The following is a 20,991-nucleotide window of genomic DNA, read 5'->3' on the forward strand; positions in this document are numbered from 1 at the left end:
TTGTCAGCATGTGTTGCGTCACCAGAGTAACGGTCAGTCACAAGCAGAGACTTCCCCTCCAAGCGCGCGGAAATGCATATTTGGCAGTCTTCTTCAAACATCTCCTGCGTTTCCGATTGGCTGATGAAAAATAAGATTGACAGTAGCTCCATCCAGATATATTACTGTTCTATGACAGCACGCTAGACTATTGGTTCTTATTGTTAGGTCACGCCCACACACTCTTCCACTACCTCATTGATCTCCTTTCTAAGGCGACCATTTCTGTTGGCTGTATGCGAGACGGAGACGCTTGTGTGTGCATTTCACTGGCCTTTCGCGAGTATATGGCAAAAACGGCCGCTTTTCTTTCTTACCCTGGTGTTCCCACTACTCTTTAAAAATTCCGCCGAAAAAGAGGAGACGATCTTCCAAATCCTTCAGGCCGTTATCTCACGTAAGTCGGGTTTTCCCCTCCGCGTCTCCGTCGTGCAGTCGGCGCTGACCGCTGTGGAGGGGATCAGCTTCACTTACAACATGGCGGCCGCTGTTGTCTGTGTCGGTTCACGCGCTCATACGGTTTAGCTGTCAGTAAAATGTTTGCTTATCCGCAGTTTGTTCCGTCACTGTTTCCTGAACATGAAGTGAGTGTTGGGTGTAAAATAAGCGGGATCCACAGAGCTGAATGGTGAAAGGAGGTTTTGCAGTTGATTGATTGGACTCAGTCTCAGCCCGGCTGATTTGTGCCGTGTGTTTGGGTTTAGTGGACGGAATTCAGCTGATAAATAGCGCTGTTTCTGTGCTTCGTTGGGATAATCGGTGCTGGTTTCCCCCGGAGATGCTTGGCGTCTTAATAAAGCCGGCCTAATGTTAGTAAATAACGGACAATGTTCTGATCTCAGCATAGATTAACCAGCTATTCAGATTACAGACTGTTAGCCTACTTTAAATCATTTTGGGTTTTTTCAAGTTATTGACTTTTTTTTTTAAAGACAGGAAAATGTACAACTTCCTATCAGAAACACAATGTGGCTGGTGACTCAGGCTTATTTAAGAACTATTTCCATACTAACTTGTAGATCCTTACGTCATTTCATTGCCTCCTATTAACACCAGTAATAGCAATAAATACCACTGCTACTACTAATAATAATATTAATAATAACATTATTATTATTATTAGTAGTAGTAATAGTGGTCCCCATTTGAGAACCATGGTTTTACAGTGACCCAAAACATTTTAAAATGTTTGTTTATTTGTGTGCCCGTGTCTGCCCCTGTGTGCCAGTGTCCCTGTGTGCCCGTGTCTGCCCGTGTCCCTGTGTGCCCGTGTCTGCCCGTGTCCCTGTGTGCCCGTGTCTGCCCGTGTCCCTGTCTGCCCGTGTCCCTGTCTGCCCGTGTCCCTGTCTGCCCGTGTCCCTGTCTGCCCGTGTCCCTGTGTGCCCGTGTCCCTGTCTGCCCGTGTCCCTGTCTGCCCGTGTCCCTGTCTGCCCGTGTCTGCCCGTGTCCCTGTCTGCCCGTGTCCCTGTCTGCCCGTGTCCCTGTCTGCCCGTGTCCCTGTCTGCCCGTGTCCCTGTCTGCCCGTGTCTGCCCGTGTCCCTGTGTGCCCGTGTCTGCCCGTGTCCCTGTGTGCCCGTGTCTGCCTGTGTGCCCGTGTCCCTGTCTGCCTGTGTGCCCGTGTCTGCCTGTGTGCCCGTGTCTGCCTGTGTGCCCGTGTCTGCCCGTGTCCCTGTGTGCCCGTGTCCCTGTGTGTCCCTGTGTGTCCCTGTGTGTCCCTGTGTGCCCGTGTCTGCCCGTGTCCCTGTGTGCCCGTGTCCCTGTGTCTGCCCGTGTCCCTGTGTCTGCCCGTGTCCCTGTGTCTGCCCGTGTCCCCGTGTCTGCCCGTGTCTGCCTGTGTGCCCGTGTCTGCCCGTGCCCGTGTCTGCCCGTGTCCCTGTGTGTCCCTGTGTGCCCCTGTGTCCCTGTGTGCCCCCGTGTGTGCCCGTGTCCCCGTGTGTGCCCGTGTCCCCGTGTGTGCCCGTGTCCCCGTGTCTGCCCGTGTCTGCCCGTGTCCCTGTGTGCCCGTGTCTGCCCGTGTCCCTGTGTGTCCCTGTGTGCCCGTGTCTGCCCGTGTCCCTGTGTGCCCGTGTCCCTGTGTGTCCCTGTGTGCCCGTGTCTGCCTGTGTGCCCTTGTCTGCCTGTGTGCCCGTGTCCCTGTCTGCTCGTGTCTGCCCGTGTCCCTGTGTGCCCCTGTCCCTGTGTCTGCCTGTGTGCACGTGTGCCCGTGTCTGCCCCTGTGTGCCCGTGTCTGCCTGTGTGTCCCTGTGTACCCCTGTCTGTCCGTGCCTGCCTGTGTCTGTCTGTCCCTGTCTGTGTCTCTGTGTATCTATTTCTGTGTGTGTGTGTGTCTCTCACTCTCAGGAACTACTATCAGGAACTTGCACATCAATTAGTGCACAAAGTGTATTTGTGTGTTGCGAAAGGTTTTATAACAGTGTTTTCTGCTCTGTCTTCATTTTCTGTTTTCCTAATGCGATAACACAATCTGCCAGAATTATGAGATTAGATAATACTTACCTATATCTTGTTTGTTTTATACCTGGGAAAACGTCATTAAGACTCAGAGTGCAGTTTGCAGTGACGTGTTTAGTTTGTTCTGGAGTGAAACCTTTTGATTCCCTTCAGAAATCTTTGAATATGATCATGGGCCTGCTTTAATCTGAACTTGGATCTGCTGACAGTCTGTTACTGCTATCTTATCACAGATTCTGTGTTAACTTATTTTATTGGCTAATCTATGACCTTGTTTAGACCAGCATACAATTATATATGGGCTTCCATGATTTTGCAAATAATATATTCCTTATGTTTGTGATCGGCCCTGTCCATAATTTTCCAAATAAACACCCATCCATAGTGTGGCATGGCAATTTTTAGTGTTAGTAACCTGTGGTTGCCTGATTTTTATCTGATATAATGGGTACCAAAAATGTCATCATGCACTTGGGTCAGTAGATTAGTTCCGCATTGTTGCTTGGATTTAGGGGAAACTCAGGGGAGGAGGTAGGTTTTGTCTTATGTAAGCTTGAGGGTTATTCTTAGCTACCACAATAGCTAGCATGTGGTGTGTTTATCAGTGACACATACTGGCTTCCAAGCTTTATCATGTCCACAAATGTGGATGTTTTTAAAACGACCCCAAGTCCTGATCTAAAAGCCTTATTTGTCCTGCATCATTGATGTATGTTGTGGTCAGACCTTTGAAAAAGGCAGGTATTTCCCTTTAGGTATCTGCGTCAGATATTGTTTAAATACTGTAATAAGAACACTATGTTGAAGTCAGTTTTCCCAATTGTCTATTTATCTTCTCTTACAGGGCTCCCCTCTTTCTGTACAAGTGTATAAGCGCTACCCAGAAGGCCTAGGGAAAGCACTCTACCGCGAGCAATTCGACTTCAACGCGGAGCCGCCTTGGGATCCTAGCTGATAGCGGGAGAAATCCATCTCCCAGCTTGTCCATGTGAGTGTCAAACAATTCTGAATTACTCAGTTATGCTGAATAAGTTATAAGTAAATAATCCTGCTAAACAAATCATGCGTATACATGCACACACTTTATTCTAAAACTTTATAAGCTGTTTAAAAAAATTCCCCTAAAAATGACCCATACTAACTGTCTTTTCCCAAAAAAAAAAAAAGAAGAAACAACAACTTTATTGAACATGTACTAACCCTACTACCTCATTTTATGTTTGGGTCATTCTGATCCGAGATTAAAACATGGTACAAAAAGTGATGAAATATCAGTTGATGCCGACTGCTATTTTTGTAAAAAAAAAAAAAAAGGGTGAATACAATCCTATACACACACTTCCTGGTGTAAACATTCCTGCACGTGAGAATTGGATTTGTGTATCCCAAAAACAAACTAATGCATTCAAGTTTGATAACTTTCAAATATTATCGTCAAGCTCAGCCACCCAAAATCAACATGATCTGTGAATAGTACACCCGTTTTTAAATAGTGAATAGAACACAGGGATTAAAGTAATCAGCATGATCTGGGCGGCACGGTGGTGTAGTGACTAGCACGGTCGCCTCACAGCAAGAAGGTTCTGGGTTCGAGCCCAGCAGCCGGCGAGGGCCTTTCTGTGTGGAGTTTGCATGTTCTCCCCATGTCTGCATGGGTTTCCTCTGGGTGCTCCGGTTTCCCCCACAGTCCAAAGACATGCGGTTAGGTTAATATGGGACGGCCTTGGACTGAGGTGTACGGAAGCCGCGAGAGGCCCTTCATATAATCATTTTTTATTCACCTTGTTATCCTGAGATAACGACATAATTAATTCAGGATCTCGAGAAAACAACACAACTAATTCGAGATCTCGAGAAAACAAAACAATTATTCCGTGATCTCGAGAAAACAGCTGAGATTTCTAGCAGAGCTGAGCCCCCCCGTGGGTCAGATCAAAATATTGCCTTATTAGGTGATCGATTATTCCAGACATTCTAATGACCAAAGTTGCGTCTATAGAGATCTTGCAGTCACGTGACCGGAAACTTAACAGCCGCCATCTTGTCGGGCAACAACACAGCTGAATACTGCTGCACTCGTGTACAGAATGGATCAATTTCAACCGACGGACTACACGGCTCATTTTTCTAATGAACAGATAACTAGATATATGTCTAAAATAAATAAACGATCTACAGATTAGTGACCCTTATGGCTTACCGGACGTAGTTTTCACGACCGTGTCAGTGGATATTGAACTGCCAGAGGTGGAATACCCGGACGTGTAGAATTACCTCATCAACTTTCCCTCGCTGTTCAGTGGTAAAGCACTGCGTGCTTATAAATCTCTGGACAGTTATCTTTACAGAAATTCAGGATTTGTCAGCCGCCCTCAGATGTGGCATCTTGTAAACAAGAAAATAATCCTCATTGGACGGTAAGTCACTTAAGTATTATTAGTACTGATAGCACTGACCAGCCGATTATAGAATAGAATAAGGTAATTCCAACTGTAATTCCAAATCGTCCGTCTTGTTTACCATGGATCTGGCGTTGGAGAGATAGAGGCTTAGCAGTGGAGATTTGAGTGGCTGTTTTCTGAGCTTAGTCAACAGGCCGCCTCCGCTCCCGACGCCGCCTCCTTCGCTTTGCTTCCGATAACAATCCACGGAGACCCCGCTGGTCTCGCTATCTCGTCCGGAATGTTGTGCATGCGATGGAAATCGCTACAAACCGTCATTTTCTGCTGGAAACCAATGTCCAGTAAGTCCATACGGTTGTAGTGGATATTGAAGTCCGGTACAGACGAACAACGCGCAAAAATACACACAAAAAACATAAAAACCATGCACAGGTAGGGAGAGCTTGTAGCCGCAGCCGTTATAGTAGAATTGTATATAGTAGGGTTTTCCAGAAGAAAAGGTAGAAGCAGAAGTAGAAGGTGGAAATATGGTGTTTGTCCAACAAAATGGCATCTGTCACAATCTGGATCGGCTGTGACGTCACATGCAAGTGCTCCATACAGAATGAGAAATAGCCCTAAAGTCGCATATCACAAGTCTCTTGGCGCACCTGAATGAACCATTTCTCAGCTGTTTACTCGAGATCATGAAATAATTGTTTTGTTTTCTCAAGATCTCGAATTAGTTGTGGTGTTTTCTCGAGATCCTGAATTAATTGTCGTTATCTTGGGATAACAAGGTGAATAAAAAAAAAAGGATTATATGAAGGGCCTCTCTCGGCTTCCGTAGAGGTGCCCTTGAGCGAGGCACCTAGCTCCCGACTGCTCCCCGGGCGCTGTTAGCACGGCTGCCCACTGCTCTGGGTATGTGTGTGTTCACTGCTTCAGATGGGTTAAATGCAGAGAGGAAATTTCACAAGTGTGTGATGAATAAAGTTGTGCTTTCTTTCTTTCAATTTATGTAAAAAATAAAAAAATACAAAAGCTTGTAGTGATTTTAAATATTGTCTTTTCTTCGCAGTTTGTTGCATATTAACAGGACCCAAAGGCTTAGTACACTCTCTATGATTGTCGGATCTGCGGACTACGGTTGAGATGAAAGGATTTACTGATGAACTGAACTACATTGTTGAACTGCTTGAGGGAGGAACAACCCTCGAAGATGTCATTGACAACCACATTTATGAGCAAGCTTTGGTGAGTGGGTCTGTCTATTTTGCTGTTCCTGGAAAGGAACTTCACCGTCCTGCTGCATGATATGTAGAGATGCATCCACATCGTTCCTGAAAATCCTCTTTACTATTAAGCAGTCTGGGGTGTCTTGGTGCACTGTTTATGCAAACATATATTAACTGTTTATGGCTGTGATAAAGTGCACGTGTGTTCCTGCACTTGGTCTAATAATAAGTTCATTAGGTATAATGTTAAGTAGCGTATTTTATAAATAAATTGTGTTCGCTAGCTGCATTAAGGCCGATTTATGCTGACAACCCAGTCCTCGCAGATGGCCTCGCAGATAGCGTCTGCGTAGCCCTCCCACCTTCGCAGACGCTCTGCGCGCACCTCCCAAAAATTGTGACCACCGCAGAAGCCTCGCAGACAAGAGGGCTCTGATTGGTCCACTCTACATCCGCTGTACACGCACTTCTGCTTCCCTACTTTCCCGGTTGGTTTGTTTTCACGACCGCCATTTTTAAAAACACGAGCGAAGATGGAGCAGCACGAAGAGCGGTTGATCGAGGAAGTGAGGAAGTACGTACAGCTATACGACTCCAGTTCTAGTCATTATAAAAAAAAAAAAAAGTTCTAGTCATTATAAGTAACCGGAGGATAAACACTCCACTAACCACACCCACCAACTACTCCTAGCGACTTCGCACCCCCTTGCGTTGTGGCGGTGAATAACATCGCGCACGCCTATTACTCCCCGCTCAACGATAAATTACAACTGTTTGCGAAAAGCTATCTGCGAAAGCCTTGTCGCAAGAGCATGCAGAGGCCTTAAGTTACCATAGATTGAGTAGGGGGGCTGCAATGGAAAAGGGTGGGGTTTAAAAACAGAAAAGTGCTGTCAAGTTTATTTAAATAGCGCTTTTAGCAATAAACATTGTCACAAAGCAGCTTTAAAGAATTTGAATAACTTAAAACATGAGCTAATTTTATCCCTAATCTATCCCCAATGAGCAAGCCTGTGGCGATGGTGGCAAGGAAAAACTCCCTCAGACGACATGAGGAAGAAACCTCGAGAGGAACCAGACTCAAAAGGGAACCCATCCTCATTTGGGCAACAACAGACAGCATGACTATAACATTAACAGTTTTAACATGAAGTCAGTTTCGTTGATGTTATAACTCTTCATTGATGGAAACTTGAGTGCAAAACTGTTTGTCAACTGCAGTCCTAGAGTTAGCAAGTCAGCTGTAGTCCTCAGCCATAAAAGCATTACTGTAAGGCCCAATCCCAATTCTAATTTCTACCCCTTCCCCTCCCCCTTCCCCTTGGCCCTTCCCCTTGAAACTGAGCTACAAGGGATAGGGCTTGAAATTCAACCCTTACGTATTGGGATAGCCCTTCAACGATCGCATACGTCATCGCGTACCTCCGTCAGCGTTTACGTTAGCAAAACGCGACCAAATGCGTCATTGGCTGCGACCAGCCGCTACAGTCAGAGCCAGAGGCAGAACCAGAAATCTCTGCTGGCAGGGTGTGATTTGTTAACTAACACCACTGAATGGGATATCTTTGGCGCTTCGTGCACCACATCCGACAGAATGAGGTGTCAGAACACTCATGTAAACAATAAAAGCGAGAATAACAGAACACAACGTACGCAGTCAAGCAACCGAAAACAATACTCACTCCCAAAGCTTTTTAGCAGCAGCTTGGATTTCAGAAATCGCTGCTCATTCTCAGCTCGAAAGCGAATCAAGCGGCGTGTTTCCTCTGGATAACAACTTAAAACACGTAAATAATGGAGAAAATACATTTATGACAATCTTTCGCCGCGGGAACTGCCATCTTTCTGAAATCCGCATGAAATCTCGCTGAAATCCGCATGGCATTGTGGGAAATCACTCAAACCCCTTCGTTCGGAGTCAGCTCCAGGAAAATCTCCGTTTGGAGGGGTACAGAAGCCCTACCCCTCCGCGTTAACTGGGATTGGGATACCCCTACCCCTTCACGTGAACGCGCAAAATGGAGGGGAAGGGCCAAGGGGTTGGTCCAAGGGGTGAAATGGGATTCGGCCTAAGAGTCCAGAGCGTCTTCCAAGTGTGATTTTCAACTGTCCATATGGGGCCGTCGTCCACAGGAGCGATGTGATGAGACTCCAACCAGACACAGGGCATCGGGATGGATCAGGCAGGTCCGAGGAGCAGAAGAGGTCAGCACCTCGATCTCAGTGCTGTCTGTTTCATTGCATCAGAATTCCTCTTTGTCGAGGACCAGTGGTGACTGATCGTACAGAAAGTGTTGTATAAGAGTTATTTGCACTCAGCTTGGTTTGTCTGTAGAGCTTTTCCTCACCTAGCAATCCCTTGCTGGAGTGTTGGTTGCTGCTAGCAGTGAACACCTTGTGTTGAGTTTTATGGTTATGGTCTTGGCATCAGTTGAGTTATGAGCAACGTGTAGACCCTGGAAGTGTGTTTCATTGCTTGGCGATCTGAAGCACTCTTGTACCTTGACAGTTTCTCGGCACTGCTTCATGATTGGGAATGTTTTCTGTGTGAGCAGTTCATTGCTATTTGCACTCATGAGGTTAACGAGATTGAGATTGGCCTCACTTGCACTCTGGTTAAATTGCTTTATTGCCATCCAGATGTTTTATGAGGTTGTGTGTGGTGTGTCGTCCCCCCCACGGTATTTTTGCAGAGCACAGTTAGATATTTGCTTTGCTTTGTCATCACTCATGAAATATATCCAGATCACTGTCATGTTTGTTATTGTGACCGTGTACACTTGTGTTGCATCACGCAGTATTAGATTTTAGTACAAACACCAGTATCATGATGAATGCATCCGGAGTTGTTACTACGTTCTGTTTAGTGTAATAAATGGAACGCAGTATGCTGTCTATTTGCATTTAGTCATTTGGCAGACATATTGTTATATAAAGCAAAATTGAGATGGGATGCAACCCTGGCATACAGTTGAGCAGGTCAGGTTGAAGGATTTGTGCTGACAAGCTTCCAAGTCTTTTAATTGCTGAGCCTACACTGTTTCTTATACTCATGTTACTGCGATCTCTCTTTTTTTTTTTTTTTTCTCTCTCTCTTCTCCATCCTGTCTTGTCTCCAGGCTGAAAAAAACGCATTTGTTGTGGCTGACCTCGGCGCATTGCTACAGCGGCATGTTCTCTGGCAGAGCACCCTACCCCTAGTTCGACCGTTCTACCCTGTCAAATGTAACAGCAGCCCTGCAGTCATCGAAATCCTGGCTGCTCTAGGAGTCGGTTTTGTGTGTACAAATAAGGTGACGTTTCCTTCCTTTATTATTCCACACTGGTTTAGTTGCATGATCAGGATTGCACTTTGTTTCAGCTTTTATCTAATTCCATTTGTTTTGGGTTTTTTTTTTTTCCTTGCAAATCTTTCAGGCTGAAGTCGCAATGGTACTCAACCATGAAGTCTCTCCTGAGAACATCATCCTGTCTGGTATTTGCAAACAGCAGTCACACATCAAGCATGCCGCCAAGAACGACATCAACTACCTGGTGTGCGATAATGAGGCCGAGCTCGGAAAAATCGCCCGCGCTCACCCAAACGCTAAGTCAGTTTCTACCTATTAACATTTGGGATTTTCATGATTGATGTTCATTATCCTGTATAACAATCCATCTTTTTTTTTTTTGCAGGCTGCTCCTGCAGTTGTGCACCGAGGCTCAAACAGAGGAGGCAAGTATGGTGTTTGGCTGCTCGCTGAAAAGTTGCCGGCATCTTTTAGAAGCTGCCAAAGAGCTGGGCGTGGATGTGGTTGGAGTAGTGTAAGTCTTTTATTTAGGGCAAGCATAACATCTATAATAAGCCCAGAGTTTCACTTGACTCACCCAGTTCTTATAATTCTGCAGGTTTCATGTACCAGTGTCGTGCAAAGACCCTCAAGTGTATGCCCATGCCCTGTCTGATGCCCGCTGTGTGTTTGATATGGGGGTGGGTGGACAAATGAATTCATGTACCTAAATAATGCAGGGCTTTCCACTAAGGCTCATACTAGCCAGCCATGACAAATAAGTAGCCAGCCGGGGGGGGGGAGTAAACACAAAATAAACTCCTGTGCACGCAGTTCCCAGGATTAAATGTATTTTCCACAGACCATTTATTTATTCACTTTACTCAAATACAAAGTAAAATGGCAGTAAATCTTCTTTCTTTTCTTGCGTATTGCATCATGAGGCGTTCCTGGCTTGTAAATCTCTTCTTTTCGGTGCATGACACATTCACGCAACCGAGCATGCTATGAATTAACAACGACAACGGTCTGCAGTGGTGGCTACACAATTAAACACTCAGCGAGCATTTCTCCATTTGTGTATGCAAATACACTCCAACCACTCAGTTTGGTTTCATTTACAACCAGCAGTGTCTTTTGATGCCAGCACGTAATTGAACGAGAGAAGACTGGTTTACCGGAGACAAAATAAGCATCATCTCTGCTTCTGTTCCCTCCGATGTCGCCCCTGATGGCCCCGACACACTACTGCCTCCGCCGAGTGCGCGCGCACACCCCGCATGTCGGGGCCGCGGATGAGTTACTCTCCCTTGATCAACGAAGTCGGCGGGGAATTTGTGGTTGTTATCGGTACAAACAGCGCGAATCACAACTTAAATGAGTGCGGTTCAGGTTGACATTGTCAGTCCGTTAGATAAACATTTAATTTTATTAAAATCGAAAATTAATATTTAGAGCCTGTGGGCTACAAAAATAAGTCATTAAAGTAGCCGGCTGGACTTAATTGTGTAGTCGGCTGTATGGCTGGCAGCTGGTGCTTGTGGAAAGCCCTGTAATGCATATGGAAATTAGAACACTTTTTTTTTTTTTTTTTTTCCCCCCTCTATTATCACTGATTTGATTGTATAATTTGTTCTTTTACAGGAGGAGCTTGGGTTTAATATGGAGATTTTGGATATTGGGGGTGGATTCAGTGGCTCTGAGTATCAGTTGAAACAGGTGATATTTTCTCTTCTTAAATATGGCTTTGTTTTCTAGCATGATTTAACATTGTCACTTTCCAAAAAGTTAAACTATATGCTAATATCTTATTTACTTCCTTGAACAGACCCATGCTGCTATTAGACCTTTGCTGGAGGCCTATTTTCCTGTTATGTCTGGTGTGCGAGTGATTGCTGAGCCAGGAACTTTTTACATGTCTTCCTCTTTCACCCTGGTTGTAAATGTCATTGGCAAGGAACTGGTAGCCAGAGATGTCCATGGTGAGTCGAAAGGTGGGTTCCTTGACATCAGTGCTGACGTTATTTAAAGTCTTTTCCTGCACCATATAGTGCATCGGGCGGCGCCGGTCTCCGTTTCTGTAGCCCTCGGCCTCTCGCCTATTACATAGCTAGGGTTACAGTGGGGGGCTAGTCTTCTGGTAACTGTGAGAGTTTGACTCCCCACTCATCTGTATTGCAGCGTACCTTGCCAGATGGCAGTAGGTACCATTTTTATGATGGTCTTTGTATGACCCGACCGCGAATAGAGCTCGCGATTTCCCGATCGAGAGGCGGACACGCTAACCACTAGGCCAACTTGTGGTCAGTGTTGACATTATATGACATGGTAATGTTGATTATGGTGAGGACGGACAAATTATTTATCTTCGGGCCAGGTTATGGATCTGCACTCACTGTCTGCATACACTGTCAGTCAGAACCTTTATTTGAACATCTGGATTTTCTTTGGTTTTGTTACAGTTTAGCCAAAGTCATAAAGTATATTGATTACATAAGGAACCTAAATCTTTGGGGAACTTGTTTACTAGTCAGTCTCAGATCGACCAGTGATTTCTAAACGTAGGCACACTTTCAGAGTAAACCCAAAGCGTATAGGTAAGATTTATATACAGTGATTGGAAAACTGCAGGACATAAGTATGTAGTGCCTAATTAGCATGATTTTAAGGATTTTGTCCTTTTTTCAGATTAGATCAGATATACAGTAGTTTGTTCATGAAAATTCATCTGTGTTGGTAAAAGACATAAATGATGTTTATTTTAACTTTTGATCTCAACACGAAATGAAACCTCACTTGGGAATTTTGGATTCTTCTTCAGCCGTGATGAACTGTGGCTAAGAAGTGACGTCAGAGCGCATATGCGCTCCGACAAGCTTGGTGTAGATCTCCGGAAGTTTGTAACACCCCCCCCAATCTCTGTTGAGGGTCGGCTGCAGGGTATGGATGTAGATTGCCTCCTTAACACTATGCTCAAACTTTAACAGCCTTGATATTGACGCCTGTGGTCAGGACAGGCCTTGTGTATGTGGTATGACACCTCAGAGGAGTTGACTGAGCTGTTTGAGGGCACGCTCAGTCTCTCCAGTGTGTGTGTGTGTGTGTGTGTGTGTGTGTGTATATATATGAATGAGACAGTATAATACCAACTTCCGGAAATCTATACTAAGCTTGTTGGAGCGCATGTGTGCTCTGATGTCACTTTTTAGCCACAGTTCATCATGGCTGAAGAAGGATCCAGCTGGATCTGAAAACTCCCAAGTGAGTTTTCATTTCTTTGTGTTGATTGAAAGTTTAAAAAAAAAAAACATAATTTATGAGATATAGTTTGTTTTTAATAAAATATTTTTTTTTTTTTTTTTTTAACATTTAATAAATTAACCAAGGAGTATGGTAGTCCTTCTGAAAGGTGCCCTTCCACCAAAAACGTTTAATACTGGCTCTTTTTGAAATACCATATAGTTCACTCTGAGTTGCATGTGCATGCTGCATGTGAAAATGTAATTCTACTCCCATTCCCTGTATTAGCTTATGAAAGAAAATAGTCGGAAAAACGAGCGACTCTGAAAAAGCCGTACAAACTTGCGTCACTTCAAAAATTAGTATTCATGGCCTCGCCCACCTTGGCTTGCGACCGCTCACGGGAAGAAAGTTCGGATTTAAGTGCGAGGAGAGATAGCAGAGCCCATCTCGTCAGTAGCTAACGAAGAGGACCTAACAGCAAGTTGAAAACATGTCTGAACAAGTTCGTGCCTGTGTTATTTGTGGCAGTAACACATCAACGTTGCATGTTTGGGGAGGCTGGGACCTCCCCTGCGCGAGTTACGAGCGTTCAAAGTCGGGCTGGAGTCATCGACAGAAACTAAACCTAAGCGGAGCGCTGCGGCTCACCTCGGGGCGAATTACGTCCCGAGGCGCGGGGCTAGCCCACCCTGGCAGCGCTGGTTCGTTGGGGAGAGGGCAGAGGTCTCTGGCTGCCAAGTTTGGGGAGGCTGGGACCTCCCCTGCCCGAGTTACGAGCGTCCAAAGTTGGGCTGGAGTCGCCGACAGAAACGAAACCTAAGCGGAGCACCGTTGCAAGATAGAAGAGCTGAAGAAGAAATGGTTGGAATTTATCTTTGGAACACCACCAGCGAAGTATAATGCAGCGTTAGTACTGCGTTCTGATCATTTCAACCACAGTGACTTTTCAAACTTCAGTGCCTTCAGTAGTGGTTTTGCTTCGAGGTTGTTTTTAATACTTGGATCTGTACCGTCAAGATGATCGACCACCAGCTCACAAGCTGTAAGTAAAACGTGAACTTTTTGTTCGAAGGTTTTTGTTACAAAATAGCATCTTCATATTCTCCACGTTAGCATGCATGACATGGTCACAAACTAGGCAGGGATGAGGGTTTTTTGCTTTTTCTGAGTAAAAAAACGAGCTTTTTATATTATGCCATATAATATATATAATTATTATTTATTAATTTCGGGGGGTTGGGGTATGTTCCTTCATGCTGTTCAAACTTAAACTCCAACGATGTTTACACATTATTTGTAAGTCGCCATCTTTAGTCTCGTTTAAATCTCGTTAACTGTGATGTAAAATTCGTGTTATCTACATTGTTATTGGTCAAAACATCGATGTCGAGACCATAATAGCCAATCAAAACAGTTTTTACAAAGACACCCACATCCGCTTGTTCTGACCCACTGGAGGTAGCGTCACAGTGCTGTTAACCAATCAGAGGTAACACGTTTACTGATTGCTGTTAGCCAATCAGAGGTAACACGTTTACTGATTGCTGTTAGCCAATCAGAGGTAACACGTTTACATGTCATGAATATTAATGAGTAAGATCTGAAATCCTGTCGTTCTCCCGCCACCCACTCCTCCACCAAACTAGAACAGCCTGAAACAGGAGAACCACAGCATTTTTATTTTATTTGATTTTTTTCACCAAAACCGGCTCACAGGGCATTCATTCATACTAGAGACCACTGCATAATTAATGAAAAAACGATGCAGTGAGACCTTTTAAATGTTAGAATATTGAAGATGATTCCATTTAAGCAAAAGTCTAAACTAAAAACTTTTGACTGGCAGTGTTATAAACTCCCTGCTTCAATACGCTATTATCGCTGCGAATGCACATAAGGGTCAAGGTTAGGATTTTGCATGCAGGTCACAAAAGGCAGATTACAAAATTACAAACTGCTCCTTGAAATCAAACAATAAAATGAAGTCAGATAATTGATCAAGGATATAGCCTCTGAGCCTGAAAGCTGCTCATCTGTTATCTAGTCTTAAAGGAACAGTCCACCGTATTTCCATAATGAAATATGTTCGTCTCTGAATTGAGACGAGCTGCTCCGTACCTCTCCGAGCTTTGTGCGACCTCCCAGTCAGTCAGACGTGCTGTTACTCCTGTTAGCAATGTAGCTAGGTTCAGTATGGCCAATGGTATTTTTTGGGGCTGTAGTTAGATGCGACCAAACTCTTCCGCGTTTTTCCTGTTTACATAGGTTTATATGACCAGTGATATAATGACAGGCGTACTAACACCTTCTGCGCGCTTCGGCAGCGCATTGATACCTTCACTCGGAGTTGTACCTTTTTTTTTTAAAGACAGGGCAGACGGACCAGGGCATTCGCCCGCCTGGCCGTGCCCGACGAGGAGCACTCTCGGCCGGCTTGGGAGGCAGACAGCAGCCCCTCCTGGAAGTGTGGTTTTACCATGGGCCTCATGCGGAAAAATGACAAAGTCCTAGTTTTACCATGGGCCTTAGGCTGAAAAAATGACCAAGTCCCAGTTTTACCATGGGGCTCGAGTTGTACCATTCTTTTTAGACAGGGCGGACGGACCAGGGCATTCGCCCGCCTGGCCGTGCCCGACGAGGAGCGCTCTCGGCCGGCTCGGGAGGCAGACGGCAGCCCCTCCTGGAAGTGCAGTTTTACCATGGGCCTGTGAAGGTATCAATGCGCTGCCGAAGCGCGCAGGTGGTGTTAGTACGCCTGTCATTATAGTGCGGACTTTCCATAGCATAGAAAATCGCCACGTTTCAATTTATGTAACTGAACTTTGTCACTGGTCATATAAACCTATGTAAACAGGAAAAACGTGGAAGAGTTTGGTCGCATCTAACTACAGCCCCAAAAAATACCATTGGCCATACTGAGCCTAGCTACATTGCTAACAGGAGTGACAGCGCGTCTGACTGATTGGGAGGTCGCACAAGGCTCGGAGAGGTACGGAGCAGCTCGTCTCAATTCAGAGAAGAACATATTTCATTATGGAAATACGGTGGACTGTTCCTTTAAACTTGCAGATCCTTGTGTCTCACTTTTTTAATTTTGAGTTTTGTGTCACTTGAACTCTCAGCAGAGCTGACTCCAAGCGATGACCCCGAGTTTTTGTACTATCTGAGTGATGGTGTATTTGGATCTTTTGTCGGCAAGCTGCTGGGAACCGTCATTCCATCCCCCACCGTGCACAAGGTAAAGAACCTGGCACAAATGCACATACACAAGTGTAGGTGTGTGTGTAGATAGACTGGTATAGGTGTGCCTGCGCATATGTGTCTGTCATGTGAGCTCTGGATTTGTTGTTTTTTGCAGATGCCCCTCTCAGCAGATGAGCCAGTGTTCTCCAGTAGCCTGTGGGGTCCGTCCTGTGATACTTTGGACCAGGTGGTGGAGCACTGCCTTCTTCCTGAGCTCTCTGTAGGAGACTGGCTCATCTTTAAAAACATGGGAGCCAGTGGTCATGAAGAGATGGCGGTCATCAGCGACTCAGAAAAACCACCTATGTATTACACAATTTCTGAAAGCTCCTGGTAATTAATGACTTTATATATATTTCTGTTAATTTTAGTATTAAGCTTTTTGTATGTAGTCGTCTTACCTTGCATCTTGTATCCCTCAGGTTTGAGATGCAGCAGGCTGGAATGTCGCTTGATAACACCATGAAGAACTTTTCATTAGTCCCGAATGGCTTGTAGTTGAAAGCTCTGGTTCCGACCCCTAGCCTGGGCATTTGAACGGCCTCTACAGCGAATAAACTCACAGCCATAAACAGAACAGTTAATGCTTAGCTACTAAGAAAACCTGATGACCAGTGGCATTTGGAATTGCAAAATAATTGTTCTTGTCTTAGGTTCTCACAATTTATTGGTCGAAATGTTTTTTTTTTTTGTTTTTTTTTTCTTGTCAGCCAAACAGAAGAGTCAAAAGCCTCATATTTAGTAATAACATATGCAACAAAATGGAAGGCTGTGGAGATGGAATCCTGTCTTTGGATTTCTTTATCAAAACTCGTTTACATAATTGTTTAATTTAATTATTTACTGATTACCTGCTGACAGTCTTGTAAAGTTGTCTGTTGCACCATTCTGCACTTGTGTATATTAAAATCAAATGTGATTTTAAGGAGTTATTTTAGCATATAGAATCAAGTGTGTTACAGCCCTGTGTGTAGATTGACACAGTGAAATTTAGATATTAATTTGTCGTATTAGTGCTTACCCCTTATTGTTGACCATGGGTTTCTAGGACTGTGGAGTGCAACTAAACTCATTTTGGTAACTTTCCACTGCAAGGCTTGTGGCACTGTTTCCCAACACTGACATGTATTTCAAACTGTTCCTTGGTTGTGTGCCATGATCAAATTTATGACCTCAAAAGACTCTTAGTAAGAACATTCTTGGTAGGCACTTGCCTTCTTTTTTTGGGTAAATACCACAGATGTATGTTTGATATTAAAGGAACCTCTGGGATTGGGGAAGGTGATCCTAAACATGATTATTCAACCCCATGCTTGAAGTACCAGTAACAATCTCTATTCATACAGTGCTTTGAAAAAGTATTCATACCCCTTGAACTTTTTCACATTTTTCCACCTTACAACCATGAACTTAAGTTTTTTTATTGAGATTTGATGTGATAGACCAACACAGAGTAGCACATAATTGTGAAGTGAAACGAAAATGATAAATGGCCTTCAAAATTTTAAACAAATAAAAATCTGAAAAATGTGATGTGCATTAGTATTCAGCCTGCCTGCGTCAATACTTTGTAGAGCCACCTTTTGCTGCAATTACAGCTGCAAGTCTTTTGTGGTATGTCTGTACCAGCTTTGCACATCTAGACACTGAAATTTTTGCCCATTCTTCTTTGCAAAATAGCTCAAGCTCAGCCAGATTGGATGGAGAGCGTCTGTGAACAGCAATTTTCAAGTCTTGCCACAGATGCTCAATGGGATTTAGGTCTGGACTTTGACTGGGCCATTCTAACACATGAATATTCTTTGGTCTAAACCATTCCATTGTAGCTCTGGCTGTATGTTTAGGGTCATTGTCTTGCCAGAAGGTGAATCTCCTTCCCAGTCTCAAGTCTTTTGCAGCCTCCAACAGGTTTTCTTCCAGGATTGCCCTGTATTTTGCTCCATCCATCTTCCCATCAACTCTGACCAGCTTCCCTGTCCCTGCTGAAGAAAAGCATCCCCATAGCATGATGCTGCCACCACCATGTTTCACAGTGGGGATGGTGTGTGCAGGGTGATGAGCAGTGTTAGTTTTCCGCCACACATAGCGCTTTGCATTTAGGCCAAAAAGTTCAACTTTGGTCTCATCTGACCAAAGCACCTTCTTCCACATGTTTGCTGTGTCCCCTACATGGCTTCTGGCAAACTGCAAATGGGACTTCTTATGGCTGTCTTTCAACAATGGCTTTCTTCTTGCCAGTCTTCCAAAAAAGGCCAGATTTGTGGAGTGTACGACTTATAGTTGTCCTGTGCACAGATTCTCCCACCTGAGCTGTGGATTTCTGCAGCTCCTCCAGAGTGATCATGGGCCTCTTGGCTGCTTCTCTGACCAGTGCTCTCCTTGCTCGCTCTGTCAGTTTAGGTGGACGGCCATGTCTTGGTAGGTTTGCAGTTGTGCCATACTTTTTCCATTTTTGAATGATGGATTGAACAGTGCTTCTTGAGATGTTCAGAGCTTGGGATATTTTTTTTTATAATCTAACCCTGCTTTAAACTTCTCCAGAACTTTATCCCTGACCTGTCTGGTGAGTTCTTTGGTCTTCATGATGCTGTTTGTTCTTCAGCGTTCTCTAACAAACCACTGAGGCCTTCACAGAACAAGTGTATTTATGCTGAGAGTAAATTACACACAGTAGAACTCTATTATCTAATTAGATGACTTCTGAAGGCAATTGATTGCACTGGATTGTATTTAGAGGTATCAGAGTACAGGGGGCTGAATACTAATGCACACCACATTTTTCAGATTTTTATTTGTTTAAAATTTTGAAGACCATTTATCATTTTCGTTTCACTTCACAATTATGTGCTACTCCGTGTTGGTCTATCACCTAAAATCTCAAACTTTTAAGTTCGTGGTTGTAAGGTGGAAAAATGTGAAAGTTCAAGGGGTATGAATACTTTTTCAAGGCACTGTACATTTCATTATAAATAGTTGTTTAAGATTTGGTCATGTCCTTTGATTTGCATTTGGTACCAAATTCAGTCTTTTTTTTTTTTTTAAGTCATTGTTTTTGAAACCGTCTTTCCCAAGAGCCCTTTTTCGGACTTGTCTTTTTATATGGATGTAAAATTAGACCTACTGAGTTAGTTAGGATATTTTTTTTAAGCTGAATTAAGTTAATTTTAAAATGTATCAATAAAACTTGATCATATCTTAAAATGCTATTTACATTCCCAAAACTATTGTTAAAATGCCCGTATGTCCACAGTGGGAAATGAAATCACCCTGTTAGAAATGTGAAATATTTTTGTCTAAGGAAATAATCATGGACCATGGCCTGTTTATGACTGTAAAATTGTGTTAAAGTAATGAAACTACTAAGCTTAAAATAATACATTTCCTAGTCTGGAATATCTCTGTCTGTCTGTCTCTCTCTCTCTTTTTCTCTCACACACACGTGTTTCGGCAGCCCTAATAATCGTTGCTGGGTGTTTTTCTTGGGCAAGCTATTTTTTTTCCTTTGCTGGATTCCAAAGGAATAATAATTGCTTGCTGTTATGGTTGTTTAATTTCAATGATGGGTTCTCTATTTTGGATCCAAAGATTTGGTGCAAAGGATTCAGCCATTTATCGTGGTCTTGTTATTAAAGCTAAGATATAATAATTTGCAGGATTATTCTGCTTTTACTATGTACTAATATTGTAAATAAATACAGGATATGGTCTACTATTTAAGAGATTCTCATGTACATTAAGTTGCTAGTTTCATCTTCTACCACGTCATATTGCCACATATTATCCCTTTAGATTTTCCTGACCTAAAGCAAAACCAAATTCATATCAGTAATCCTATTTTATCACAAAGGAATCATGTCTTGGGCTTCTAATATTTCACTATCATATACTGGTAGAAGTTGGTTCCATAATGAGCATAAAAGCATGTTCTAATCTAGCAAATAATAAAACATGATGAGGCATGCTGCTGGGTGGCACGGTGGTGTAGTGGTTAGCGCTGTCGCCTCACAGCAAGAAGGTCCGGGTTCGAGCCCCGTGGCCGGCAAGGGCCTTTCTGTGCGGAGTTTGCATGTTCTCCGCGTGGGTTTCCTCCGGGTGCTCCAGTTTCCCCCGCAGTCCAAAGGCATGCAGGTTAGGTTAACTGGTGACTCTAAATTGACCGTAGGTGTGAGTGTGAATGGTTGTCTGTGTCTATGTGTCAGCCCTGTGATGACTTGGCGACTTGTCCAGGATGTACCCTGCCTTTCGCCCGTAGTCAGCTGGGATAGGCTCCAGCTTGCCTGCGACCCTGTAGAGCAGGATAAAGCGGCTAGAGATAAAGAGAGAGAGGCATGCTGCTATAAGGAAATAATCAACAACGAAGTGTTCGGATGCCACCTTGAAGTTTGTTTATTTTCCAATAACAGCACGTACTGATATATTCATCCTGCTTATACCACAGTTTTGAATTCATTAATAAATCACACAATGTTAACTTTTATCGTCAAAGGAATACTGTTAAATATTCTTATGAATAGTCTCCACTATGGTGTTTTAAACTTCTTTGAAAAATACATCCGTCCATCCATCCATCCCACTTGTCCTACTAAAGATCATGGATGAGCTGGAGCCAATCTAAGCTGACGTCAGTCAAGGGGGGGCACACCCTGTACAGGTTGCTGATCTATTGCAGGGCTAACAGAGAGATAGCCATTCTCACCTATGGGCAATTTAGAGTAGCCATGTATCCTAATCTACATGTCTTTGGACTGTGGGAGGAAACTGGAGTACCCAAAGGAAAGCCCACACAGAACATGCAAACTCCAGAGAGAAAGGCACTAGTCAGTTATGAGGTTAGAACCGAGAACCTGGTTGCTGTGAGGTGACCATGCTAACCACTGTGCCACCTGAAAACTACGTTTAAACTTAACTGATTGAGAATTTTTGTCTTTCTTAATTAATTATTCATTCATTCATTCTCTGAAGTGGGTATTCTCCAGTCTTTTTGTTTATATAATTACAACATACATTCACATGGGCTTTTTGAACATCCCATTCCAGATTTAGTCCCCCTTTACTGTTATAATAAACCATCATAAAAATGGTACCTACTACCATCTGGCAAGGCATGCTGCAATACAGATGTGAGAG

The 20,991-nt window shown here is 43.9% G+C and overlaps 1 protein-coding gene across 4 annotated transcripts; it reads left to right on the forward strand.

Annotated features, from left to right (window-relative positions):
* The first annotated feature begins 232 nt into the window (after window positions 1–232).
* azin1b (antizyme inhibitor 1b) lies at window positions 233–19,257 on the forward strand. 4 transcript variants are annotated; one of them, XM_060942692.1, is made up of 12 exons: window positions 233–436; window positions 3,335–3,478; window positions 5,953–6,128; window positions 9,229–9,402; window positions 9,527–9,699; window positions 9,785–9,913; window positions 9,998–10,079; window positions 11,023–11,097; window positions 11,207–11,372; window positions 15,744–15,859; window positions 15,980–16,197; window positions 16,287–19,257. In XM_060942692.1, exons 3-12 carry the CDS (start codon window positions 6,027–6,029, stop codon window positions 16,360–16,362), a joined length of 1,311 nt encoding a protein of 436 aa, XP_060798675.1. In that variant the 5' UTR covers window positions 233–436; window positions 3,335–3,478; window positions 5,953–6,026; the 3' UTR covers window positions 16,363–19,257. The 4 variants fall into 4 exon arrangements, with proteins under 4 accessions (XP_060798675.1, XP_060798676.1, XP_060798677.1 ...); XM_060942693.1 differs by having other exon boundaries at window positions 15,747–15,859; XM_060942694.1 differs by having other exon boundaries at window positions 11,207–11,360.
* Window positions 19,258–20,991: the final 1,734 nt, after the last annotated feature.

This window comes from Neoarius graeffei, chromosome 16 (assembly GCF_027579695.1).
Source record: "Neoarius graeffei isolate fNeoGra1 chromosome 16, fNeoGra1.pri, whole genome shotgun sequence".
Classification (NCBI taxonomy): Eukaryota; Metazoa; Chordata; class Actinopteri; order Siluriformes; family Ariidae; genus Neoarius; species Neoarius graeffei.